The following is a 12,439-nucleotide window of genomic DNA, read 5'->3' as shown; positions in this document are numbered from 1 at the left end:
CAAAGCAGTGCAAATCCTTACGTTATTCAGACACACGTTCTTTCCTGTTCCTCCTGAGTAAAATGGCATTTCCAATTGTTACTTTGAGAATCAGCATCAGAAGCTGATAATATACAGCATCTTCATAAACCAGGATTAACCAGATTTATTTTTTATTTATTTATTTAATCATATTTTTATACCGCCCTATCTCCCAAGGGACTCAGGGTGGTTTACAGCCAAGTAAAACATAAACATAAATACAAGTTAAAACCCCAATTTAAAAAACTTATTAAATACGGCCGAATATTAAAACCACAATAAAATAATAAAACCCCATTAAAACCAAATTTAAAATTTAAAATTCTAGTCCAGTCCTGCACAGATAAAAAGATGTGTCTTAAGCTCGCGGCGAAAGGTTCGAAGGTCAGGAAGTTGGCGAAATCCTGGGGGAAGTTCATTCCAGAGGGTGGGAGCCCCCACAGAAAAGGCCCTTCCCCTGGGCGTCGCCAGCCGGCACTGCCTAGCTGACGGCACCCTGAGGAGTCCCTCCCTGTGAGAGCGTACGGGTCGGTGGGAGGCAATCGGTGGCAGTAGACGGTCCCGTAAGTATCCCGGCCCAATGCCATGGAGCGCTTTGAAGATAGTTACCAAAACCTTGAAGCGCACCCGAAAGGCCACAGGTAGCCAGTGCAGTCTGCGCAGGAGAGGTGTCACATGGGTACGTGTATGCTTAGTCTTTATTAAGTCACCCAGTCATGGATGTTCAATGGCAGTTTTAGCCATTGAAATGATAGGAGAAACTAAACCATTTGGAAGGTTTCCGACTTATGTGAGTGCTACATCTCTTGCTAATCATAAGCCTATTATTATTATTTTTTAAAATCTAGGTTTCTATGTGATCTTTTAAAAAAAACCATGGCAGGAGCTACTCATGCAGAAGCCTGAAAAAGTCAGGGTCTCTTAAAAATAGCAGAGAGGCGCTATGCTTACATTGGCTTGGAGTCCATCTTATTTCCCAAGAATGCCGGGCTGTATTAACACAATTTAATACAATGTTAGGCTGGATTGGCTGGAATTGAAAAATCTTATGAAGTAGTGATCATGTGACTGCAGAATGCTGCAACTAAATAAATGTATGCTGGTTGCAAAATGCCCAAATGGCAATAGTATGAATGTGAGAACAGTTGTAAGTTCAAGGACCAGTCCTAAAATTACTTTACTACACTATTGTTTAAGTTCAAACAGTTGCTAAACAGACCAGTTATTCACCAAGACTATACATAATGAAATAGTTGCATTAAGTTTTCTTTGGTTATGCTTTGGTTCTGCGCCAACTCAGAAAGCTCAAACTGCCCAAGGAGCTGCTGATCCAGTTCTACTGAGGAATCATTGAGTCTGTCAACTGTACCTCTATAACTGTCTGGTTTGGTTCTGCAACTCAACAAGACAGACACAGACTTCTGAGGATAATTAGAACTGCAGAAAAAACAATTGCTACCAACCTGCTTTCCATTGAAGATCTGTATACTGCACGGATCAAAAAGAAGGCTGTGAAAATATTTACAGACCCTCACATCTTGGACATAAACTCTTTCAACTCCTACTCTCAAAATGACACTATAGAGCACTGCACACCAGACCAACTAGACACAAGAGCAGTTTTTTCCCGAACGCCATCACTCTGCTAAGCAAATAATTCCCTCAACACTGTCAAACTATTTACGAAATCTGCACTACTATTAATCTTTTCATCATTCCTATCACCCATCTCCTTCCACTTATGACTGTATGACTGTAATTTTGTTGCTTGTATCCTTACAATTTATATTGATATTGTTTCCTGATTGCTTATTTGTACTCTATGACTATCATTAAGTGTTGTACCTTATGATTCGTATCTTTTAAGTACACTGAGAGCATATACAGCAAGACAAATTCCTTGTGCGTCCAATCACACTTGGCAAATAAAAAATTCTATTCTATTCTATTCTATTCTATTCTATTCTATTCTATTCTATTCTTCTACAAAATTGATTCTTTGGTTACATATTTGTTTAAACTGTTATTTGGTAAGTTATATTCACTAGAATTAAAATGAATTTGTCTGGAACTCATTTTAACAAAATCTGAAAGTATGACTTATGCAACAGGCATTTAAATATTCTAATTCTATACTGTATTTTGTTGTCTTAACTATATGTTATTCTCCATTATTCCTTGTTTGTCCATTCTTAGTATATCTCATAAATCAGTGCTTAGTCATAAATATACTACTTGATTTTGATCTATAGCATGAATTGTTACTAATCTTCTGTACTGTATCATCTTCATAGGAATACAGCCATCTTAACCTCAGCAATATATGGGACTGGCCAATTCAAACATAATTCTAGGGATATTAGGAGCTATTTCTAGACATAGGACATAAGCAGGATAGCAACTCTAGTAATACTATCCCACAAAATTGTTATCACTTTAAGGGCCTAAAGTCAGTTGCCTAGTGCACCTACATTCCTTCTAAATTAAAAAGCTGTGTCAGGATACTACTAATATGTTAAGTAAAATATTGGCATAAGGTATTAAAACATAAGTAAGGCTAAATTTACAATTACATTGCAGCGAGACCCTGCAGTAAAAAATATTAAACCAAGATTGCAGTTCCCCAAGGTTCAGTCATTTCGGGCCAATAACTCAGCATAACAGTATCTCAGGATTGCGGTTTCAGAAATAAGAGAGATCTCCCAGCATGCAATATTACTTTCAATTGTGAAAAGATTCTGGATAAGCCTTCACACAATATTTTTTGTATAGGAACATTGTGCACAATAGTGTACTTCTCCTTACCAAGTGCACGTTTTAGATCAGTGGAAGTCAACCTGGTCCCTACTGCCCATTAGTGGGCGTTCCAGCTTTCACGGTGGCCGGTAGGGGTTTTGTCTGATACTGAAGCACTTTCCTTTTTTTTAATTTAATTGACTTTTTAAAAAAATTTCATAGCATTATTTAAAAACATTTTCATTAGGTTTTCATAAAATTCCCCGTGACAATTTAAATTTCTGAAAATATACTACTTGTATCGCCCGCGCATAAGTTTAATTCACGTTACTTAAGTGAAACTAAATGGTGCTATAGTGCGACCGCAAACAAGAGCCTCATCCCAGAATAGCTCGTGCATCTTCCCCCAGACCACTCAGCTGTAACAGACAAGCAGAACTGGTAGCTGCCCCCCCCAAACCCAATCCACGATGCGTGAGAGGCATGCACAGAGGGCGATACACGGCGCATTACTGTGGAACTGATGGGCGGTTAGAAAATTTTACTACTAAGAGAGACACAAAAGTGGGCGGTAGGTATAAAAAGGTTAACTACCCCGTTTTAGATGAAAACTGAAAATTTGCAAATTATATGGAAGACAGTGTCTTTCATACCCATCTCTACATTTATGAATATATTTATATTTATATAACTACACCACCAGATTTGATATTATCTACTATTAGACAATGTAAGCATCGCTGGTTACATTTATTTTCATATTTGGCAATGAGTCATCCCATCAATTACAGTAGTCTCTAAAGCAAAAATTTTTAGAACAACTTTAGATACAAGGCAAGTTTTCTTTTCAATTCTACAAACTTACGCCCATCCATATGTATAGATGTCAATGTGACGAACAAGTACAATCCCACTGTGCCTTATTAACTCCTAATGAAAATTTGGAGGCAGGAGTGGGTGGAAAACTTTTTCTCATCAAAGGCGGCATTTGCTTAGGAGAAATATTTCTAGAGGCCATATTCTAGCAATAAATAGAGATGAAGTTGGTAGGAAGCAGAGATCAATACAAAAGGAAATGAGGCCACCCACTTTCTTCACTTTCCCAGCAGTTATTCTAGGGTGGGCATGGCTCCCCCCTCCCTTGCAAGAAAATATTATTAGGGTAAAACTCTTTCCTTATAAACTTCTATGTTGGAACTTGGACCTTTGGAGATGCTAATCATAACTGATGAAATGTAAACAACTTCAGATAAGAACGCTCAAAGATTCCCAATTTCTAGACCAGTAATTAGCTAAATTTAATAATTTTGATCACATGAAACAGCAATCAAAGATGAACTCTTAAGAAACAGTTTTATTTCTTATTAAGCAACTTGTAAGGATCTGAAGATCACAGTATCTTAAACCAATTTATGTACATCAACAAAATCTAACAGTGGTCAGCAGAAATGTTAGCATTCCTTGAACATGTTTAGAAATGCAAACATGCCGACTAAATGAAATCCCAAGAGTTTTATATAACAGTTTCCTTAAAATTAAGGAGCCATCCTTTAACTTATTTACCCCTGCCCTAAAAAAAACCCCATGGCACATGAAAAAAGCACATAAACAAGTTCTTTCAAAAAATGTGAGTTCATTGCCATCACTTTTTGGCATACGTAATTTTCATTGCATGTGATGGGGTAATTTTAAATCCTTGGAGGGCATCCCGAGCAGCTCCAGCCTGTCCTTCATTTTCAAATTCCACAAATGAAATGTCATGTCTACCAGGAACTAGGCGCACTTCTTTAAAACCAGGGAACCTAGACAAAAAATATTATATAAGTTTATATTCTTTATCACTGCCAGTCATGGAGCTAGACTTTCTCTCTTAACAAATGATAACTTAAAATCAAAGTTCATTATTAAAGAATAATTGAACACTACTGATCTGGGCAAGCCAGAAAAGAAAAAGGAAAAGCAGTAAAATGTTTTCCACCCAATGAAAACAGTGTAATTAACATACAAAAAGTTCAAGTTCAGAAAAGTCTATAACGATAAAGTTCATAATTAATGTAAATCCTTAGGCACCAGATAGTAAATTCAAGGTTCTGCTAAGTTAACTGCACAAATTTTATTCAGCCTTCAGCAAATCTGTGATCTGTTATGCATACAGTACTCTTCCAACACTTCCATATTCTATAATTTGTCATTAAATAATCATTAAAATAAAAAGACATCTTCAATTACAGTGAAATGGGATTAGCAACAATTAGAGGGAGGAAGCAGATGAAAAAAGTGAAGAAAATGGATAAAGTTAATATGGCTGTGAGAGAATTTCAACTGAATTGTCATTTGATGGAATATCTGAACTGAATTGCTTGCCAAGTCAACTCACTTATTATGTATTATTAAGCTGGTGTACTGCCTGACTCCCAACTGCTCTGGCATATGCAGATTCCAAACAGATTCAAAAATTGGATTGAGCAGACCGTTCAAAACTGTCTAAATGTTTCAATATTTTGAGTCAAAGTCTTTTTCAAACAGAATCAACACTTTGAACCAAAAAGACAAACGAATTAAAGCACATCTGTAATAAGATGACAGCAACCTCTATTAGCAGGTTGTTGAATATTAGGGCCAGAAATTTGGATTCATTCAGTTTGAGCAAAAGCTGGGATGCCTAATTCTTAAATCAGGACTCACCATGCAGTGAATTTCCATTCTTCAAATAATTATGAGTGACAGTTTGAAAGGAAGTAGTGTTGCCTTTCCTATGCTGGTGCTCTTAGGAACACGGCACTTCATTTTTAACCATACTGGCTAAGAATTTCAGAAGCTAACATCCAAAACAAAACTGGGCTAGGCTGAAGTCAAGAACATATCGTTTGTCTGAATTTAAGCATGCACATACATTTATTGTTCAGTCATACAGCCGTATAAAATCATGTGCAATCAATATAATATTCATAAACCTTTCAGCTTAAACCAGGAAGCCCAGCTTCTTGCATTGTTCATACATCATTCTTGAACCATTCTAGGAAACTACTACAAATAAGAAAAGATCAGTAAAAACTATATGATCTCTGTCCTGTGTTTTCATAGCTTTAATCTATGTAAAATTGTTGACAACCAATCCGTGTAATTTACTAAATCAATTTCAGGGAGCTATATTTTAAAGTAATTACATGCAATATTGCGGCTGACATCTTTGGAAAGAGGAGAAAACATATGCACTTACTGATTAAATAGCATTGATAACATCATTTCATTTGTCTCTTCTGGTAGATTGTTGAGGAAAAGTATATGGTTTGGTGGATTATCAGGCACCTATAGTAACAGAAGTGGTAAACAAGTGATATAATAAAGGACAGAACTGGGAAAAATATAAGCAGTTTCTATTTTTCCTGAATTTCAAAGTTAAGTAAGGAAGCCTAGAATAATCTGGAAAATGACCTTCTTATTCGAGTCAGTAAAGTTTCAATGAATTAACTGAATTTCTTTTACTGAATTTAGTGAAAAGCCTGGATCTGAGAGCCAGTGAACACATTTAGAATTCTGAATGTTTTCAGAGTTAGCCACAGAAAATACCTTCTGCAGTGACCATAATCTGTTACCAAAGAGATATCTATCAGAAGATGAACTGATAGATGAAAGATTGTTCTCTTTCACCTACTATCATCTTTTCCTAGGAAACAGGTATCATTTCAATACCACAAAAGATAGAAATCAATATTTTTTAGTTTTTTTATGAATACCTACAGGACTATATAAAGACTAGATTCAATCTTGGGAGATAAACAATATTTTTGAATCTTGTAGTAGATTAGAATTATTAAAAAAATTCTTAAAACAATAAATCGGAATATAAAGAATCTGATTTTTTTTTCTGTCCTTACTGCAATATTAAAGTCTAAAGCAAACAATTGGTTACAAATTTATTCACAAGAAATACATCTGCTTGTTTATATGTTATTCTAAAAAAGTTAAATACAACGATGGGATGTTTAGTTGCAATAAGGCAGTAAGATTTACCTGTTGATTCTGTGACGCATTTGCTTGAGCATTTGCTGAATTCTGATTTGCTCCCTATTACAAAATAAAAATAGTGTTTAGAAGTCTTTATTCTTTTTAATCACACAATTATATTGGAAGAATAAACTTGATACAGAACAACTGGCTCAGTTTCAAAAAAGTAATTTAAGAGGGCCAGAATAGTTAAGAGGCAGTGATTTAAGAAGAAAACACTGGAACGTAATTTAAGAATTGACAAAAATCCTACAGTCTTAAGACACCTAGAGGCTATATTAGGATCTTTTCTGCCATTGCAATTTTACAAATTCCTGCCTCTTCCCACATTGCAGTGGTCACAACTGGGACTGCCAAGATTGCCATTACTAAACAATGTGATCATGTGTCCTTGTACTTTACTACTATATTGCTTAGTGACAGAAATTTTAATCCCAATTGCTGTCACAACCCAAGGACTACATGTAGTCCTCAACAGCTTAAATTGCCTCTTCTATTATTCATCTGGAAGCACTCCGAGGGAAACATATGCCTTTTATTCAATTCACATCAAACTAGTAAAATGTCAAGAACGTTCTAATGAACATATAGAGCTTCAAAACTTATTTGTATTGCTTAAGTCTAATGAGAAATATGCTAAAAATGTTTCTTACCTGATTTGGCTTTTTGGCAGCATTTGCAGCCTGTTCCAAGGATTTGGTCTTCTTTTTCTCTTTTCTTTTCTCTTTATCAGCAAATGTACCACGCATTTTAGAAATTACTTCAGAGTCTGTTTTAGCATACTGAATACGCTATTTTCACAAAACAAAAACAATATTTTGCGGTAAACTCAAGAATAATCTAAGAGAAATCAATATGAATTCAAGTGCACAAGATATCTTGCTCTTTAACTCTCTGAAAAGTTTAAAGTATATCTTATACTGAGATCTAAAAATGAGCAGAATCCCTTGCACCTGGGCTGAGTGCACTGAAGTATTTTGGGCAATTTACTTCAAAAATTGCAACATTATTCCAACAGTGAATGAGTAAAATGAATAGTTAATTACAGCCAAATGTCAGAGATAAAAGGTACAACTGAAAATAAGCAGAGTAATATAGGCAATTGAGATAGTTGATACAAAAAGTATGCTTATAATTGTGGATGACCTTTCAGCAATTTGATGCCTGCTTTTCACGGCTGCTGCACAGTATTTTACTACGGTCTGAGTTATAAATGATTTACAATCTGAAAAAAGGATGAACATATATTTATTGTCAGACTGTCCAGGGTGCCAATGTAAAAGAGGTAGAATACATATGAATATTCCTAAAGCTGGCATGACAAAATAACACGTTGAACTGTTTTCAACAACTTCCACATGACAAATATATTGCTCAAATGGGATTTTAGAATGTTTTTCCTGTGGTAATGTCCATAACAAAATACAATGCCTAGCAGAAAGCACCTTTTTTTTTATTTGGGGAATGTCAATAAGAGGAGATAATTGGTTGTTTCCCAAAAGCCTCCTTTCGCCCAAATTCTATTTCCCTCAGAAGTCACAATGTTATTTACATTAGGCAGTGTCTCAAGTCAATCAAAATGTTAACAAAAATAAAGTTTTCAAATAGAAGATGACAATTCGTGGATAAATGTTCATCACAGGAAATTCTCTTAATTCTTTCATATGTTGTTTCGGATTGTTCCCTGCAGATATCTACATCTTCAAAATGAACTGTTCAATTTCATTTTTTACATAAAGTGAAATCTTAATTTTGTGGACCTCAAAACAACAGACTAAATTTCCAGTGATCTTTATGTAATTTTACCAAATAAAGGACATAAATGGCTCTACTTATACATTTATACTGAAACTGATATTCATGAATATCCTTCCCTATAATCAGACCATAAATGCAGTTCCACTTGTTTCTAATCAGTGCAAAATATACAATCACTTGATATGTTGAGCTTAGAAGTTGGTTTCATTACTCCAAATAACTGGATATATAGAAGTTTATATTCTTCTCTGAACATTGGTATTAACCACTGAAACATTGGTATTAACCACTGAAACGAAAATTAAAATATCTCTTTCCATCTATAGTAGTTCTGGCAGGATATAAATAAAGGGCCTTTTTATCATATTGTGAGTTAATTCATAAAGTTACAGTTTAAGAACTTAATGAAAAATATGAACCTTGTATGATACTGTCTACATGACTATACTGTTATGTTTCGTGATAAAAATTTAACAACTTACCATTGGTTTGCCATAAAATGGGAAACCTTGTAACTGCCTCAGAGCATTGGTGGCTGATCCAAGCTCTTTAAATATAATAAAGGCTTGTCCTCTCATCTTCATTGTTTTTAAAGCCACAATATCCACCACATGACCAAATTGGGAAAATAGTGCATATAAAGATCTTTTGAGTTCTGTTAGGAAAAAAAGAAAAGGAAGTTGCATCATTTGTAGCTATCTACTTAAAAGAACATTCAGAACTTTATAATTGATAATTACCATATTAACTACCGGTATTATTATAGTAAGTATATTATTTGAATGCAGAAATTCCTATGTCTAAATGAAATTTTACATAGAACTTAAAATATCTGAAAACCAGGAGAATTCCTATCAATAATCCATACAATACTGGACCAGAAACAGGGATTATCTAACTCAATAAAAGCAATTCACAATGTGCTTACCGTTGTTTCTAAAATACAGGTGACAATGGTTTAAAGTAGGGAATAGATCTCTCAACCTTATTTATACATATGTTCTGGAAACATAAATGTATCAAATACTATTAGATTGATTAATCTGCATTTTCTTCAGTCAACAGAAGCAGGTTTCTGGATACCAACTGGTGTGATACAGACAAAAGGATCCTATAGCATTCATATATCTCTCATAAACATCTAGGTGGGCACTGGGGGATTAGATCTATGACAGGTCTTTCTTCCAATATATTCTCAGAGAAAAGGATTACAAGTCCAGCTGTGCTTTAAATTAAAGTAACTGTAGATTTGTGAATTGGAGAAGTTAACTTCCTTTCAAAAATTTCCTTTCAGAAATTAATTTCCTTTCAAATTACAATCTGCTAAAGATCAATTCATGGCTGAGAAAGAAAGGAATGAGAATTGCATATGTCCTAATTCATTAGGATACAATTAGGAATAATATATTTCATACCTTCTTTTTTAATTTTATCATTCACATTATTGATATAAAGTGTATGGTTTGGTCGAATATCCATCTTCCTATAGGCTGACCTGAAAAATAAGAGATAGCACATTCATATATCCTAGTTTCTCCAAAAAAACTAAAAGCACCATACATTAAGACTACGCCCACTAATCCACAATGACACTTCAGAATTTTCTAAATCAAAAAGGCAAACACTGATTATTATAGTTATATACTTTTGGGGACCAGAAGGGGAGATTCATCACCCTAAGGAGATAGATAGATAGATAGATAGATAGATAGATAGATAGATAGATAGATAGATAGATAGATAGATAGATAGATAGATAGATAGATGATAGATAGATAGATAGATAGATAGATAGATAGATAGATAGATAGATAGATATAAAACGTTGAAATTTCAGAGAATAACAAAAGCAATTGTTCGTCACAACCCGATTGTATTCTGTTCTAAAATATGACATAGAGAATCTAAAACACTGAATAAAAAGCATTAGCAGTTATGTTCAAGCACCAAAATGAAAAATTCGGTTTAACTGCTTCATTGCAAATTGCCAAAGCCATTAAAAGAAGCTAATCTCATTAAGAGGTTTTCGGCAAAGCCCCTTAGTAACAGGAGCAACACGTAAAGTGCTTTACTCAGATATATTGTATTGCATTACGAATAGTTTCTTCATTTCTTCCAAATTTTCCTCTCGGCATTATACTGGGGTGTGACTGCCCCACCGAGATCTCCGCCTGGAAGGGGGACACGGGGGTCCCTCCTCTTCCTCACCCGCGTGCGATTCACGCTCTACCCCACAAGAGCGACACTCGGCTCAAGGAGCCCACGATTGCGACTCCCCCCTCACCTTAAGAAGCCCGGGACTATAGAGAGGGAGGACAGGAGAGCCTTTTCTCCCCTATTTAAAGCGGAGTAACTGCCGTGCCAAACAACTTTGTCTATCTCCCCTTTTCTCCGCGTGCCACTACCTCCGCCTGCTCTTTCCGTTTCCGATTAAGAACTAGCTTAGAAAAGGCCACTCTGTTCAGCCACTTCCGGTATTCCACAACCATGAAGAAATCTATCGGGCAGGAGCTAATATATTAGTATATTTAATTTCCGGTTAAGAGAAAGAGAGAGAGAGAGAGAGAGAAGGCGGCATTCTGGGCCCTCTAGGCCATATCGTCTCTGTGATAACCTGCCGTACTTTGGAAAACTTGTTCAAATTTAAGCCGGATGTGGTATTAACTGAGTTGAAAGAACATAGAGCTATAAAATAGAAGAGGTTACACTCTCTTCCCGTGACAATCAAATTGACTCCATAATAATACTTGTCGCACTCCCAATCGTCGATCTTAGGCTGCACAAGTGCGCATGTTTCATTGGATGCTCGTTTTCTAAGAAGCTTGGATTGTCTTTTAATTCTATAATGGGAACTTCGTTAAGAAGAATTGGGTGTATTATATTTGGCTGCCTGAGGCAGATTAGTAAATGCTGCTGTCCCCCTGTAAATATTACTATATATACTATATTAATACATTAATGCATGCATACTGTACCCAATATTATTCTTTTGGCATTTGCCAAATGGGTCTTTTTCAAATAATAGGGACAATTAAATAAATAAATAAATAATTATCATTAATACAAGTACTCCTCGAATTACAACAGTTCTTTTAGTGACCGTTTGAAGTAACAACAGCACTGAAAAAAAGGACTTTTGACTGTTTTTCACACTTACTGACTTGTAGCTTCCCCATGATCATGTGATCAAAATTCAGATGCTTGGTAACTGATGCATATTTGACAGTTACAATATCCCTGTGTCATGTGATCACCTTTTGCAACCTGACAAGCAAAGTCAACAGGGAAGCCAAATTCACTTAACAACTAGGTTAAGTTTATCAGCTGTAGTGATTCACTTAACCGCGTGGCAAGAAAAGTTGTAAAATGGGGCTTAGCAACTGTCTCAGCAACAAAAATTTTGGGCTCAATTGTGGTCATAAATTGAGACCTATTGTACTAAAATAAAAAATAACGAACTATCCTTTCAGGCATCTGTTTCATTGCATAAGAATTTAAGAGGGCAAGTTCTTAAAATTCACTTTTTAGTCTAAAAAAATTGTCTATAAAAAGTAACCATTTTCCAGAAAAGCTCAATGGTAAGCATGCAACAGATCAAAAAATATAAATAAATAAACAAAAAAATAAAATAAAGGCATCTTATTTTAGAGGCTCAAAAGGCACGCTCCTTCTTTTCATTTAGAATGACTAGGAAACCATTTTTCAATGGAATGGAATAGAATAGAATAGAATAGAATAGAATAGAATAGAATAGAATAGAATTTTTTATTGGCCAAGTGTGATTGGACACACAAGGAATTTGTCTTGGTGCATATGCTCTCAGTGTACATAAAAGAAAAGATACCTTCATCAAGGCACAACATTTACAACACAATTGATGGTCAATATATCAATATAAATCATAAGGATTGCCAGC

The 12,439-nt window shown here is 35.1% G+C and overlaps 1 protein-coding gene across 2 annotated transcripts; it reads right to left on the bottom strand.

The window, feature by feature from the left end:
- Positions 1 to 4,093: 4,093 nt before the first annotated feature.
- Positions 4,094 to 11,033, bottom strand: SNRPB2 (small nuclear ribonucleoprotein polypeptide B2). Of its 2 annotated transcripts, none has more exons than XM_058181969.1 (7): positions 10,929 to 11,033; positions 9,939 to 10,018; positions 9,006 to 9,178; positions 7,419 to 7,556; positions 6,772 to 6,825; positions 5,978 to 6,066; positions 4,094 to 4,559 (listed from the first exon to the last, which is right to left on the bottom strand). In XM_058181969.1, exons 2-7 carry the CDS (start codon positions 10,000 to 10,002, stop codon positions 4,400 to 4,402), a joined length of 678 nt encoding a protein of 225 aa, XP_058037952.1. In that variant the 5' UTR covers positions 10,003 to 10,018; positions 10,929 to 11,033; the 3' UTR covers positions 4,094 to 4,399. The 2 variants fall into 2 exon arrangements, with proteins under 2 accessions (XP_058037952.1, XP_058037943.1); XM_058181960.1 differs by having other exon boundaries at positions 10,808 to 10,964.
- Positions 11,034 to 12,439: the final 1,406 nt, after the last annotated feature.

Source organism: Ahaetulla prasina, chromosome 1, assembly GCF_028640845.1.
Source record: "Ahaetulla prasina isolate Xishuangbanna chromosome 1, ASM2864084v1, whole genome shotgun sequence".
In the NCBI taxonomy this organism is placed as follows: Eukaryota; Metazoa; Chordata; class Lepidosauria; order Squamata; family Colubridae; genus Ahaetulla; species Ahaetulla prasina.
The sequence above is the reverse complement of the archived record's forward strand: the minus strand, read 5'-3'. Positions and strand labels throughout refer to the sequence as shown.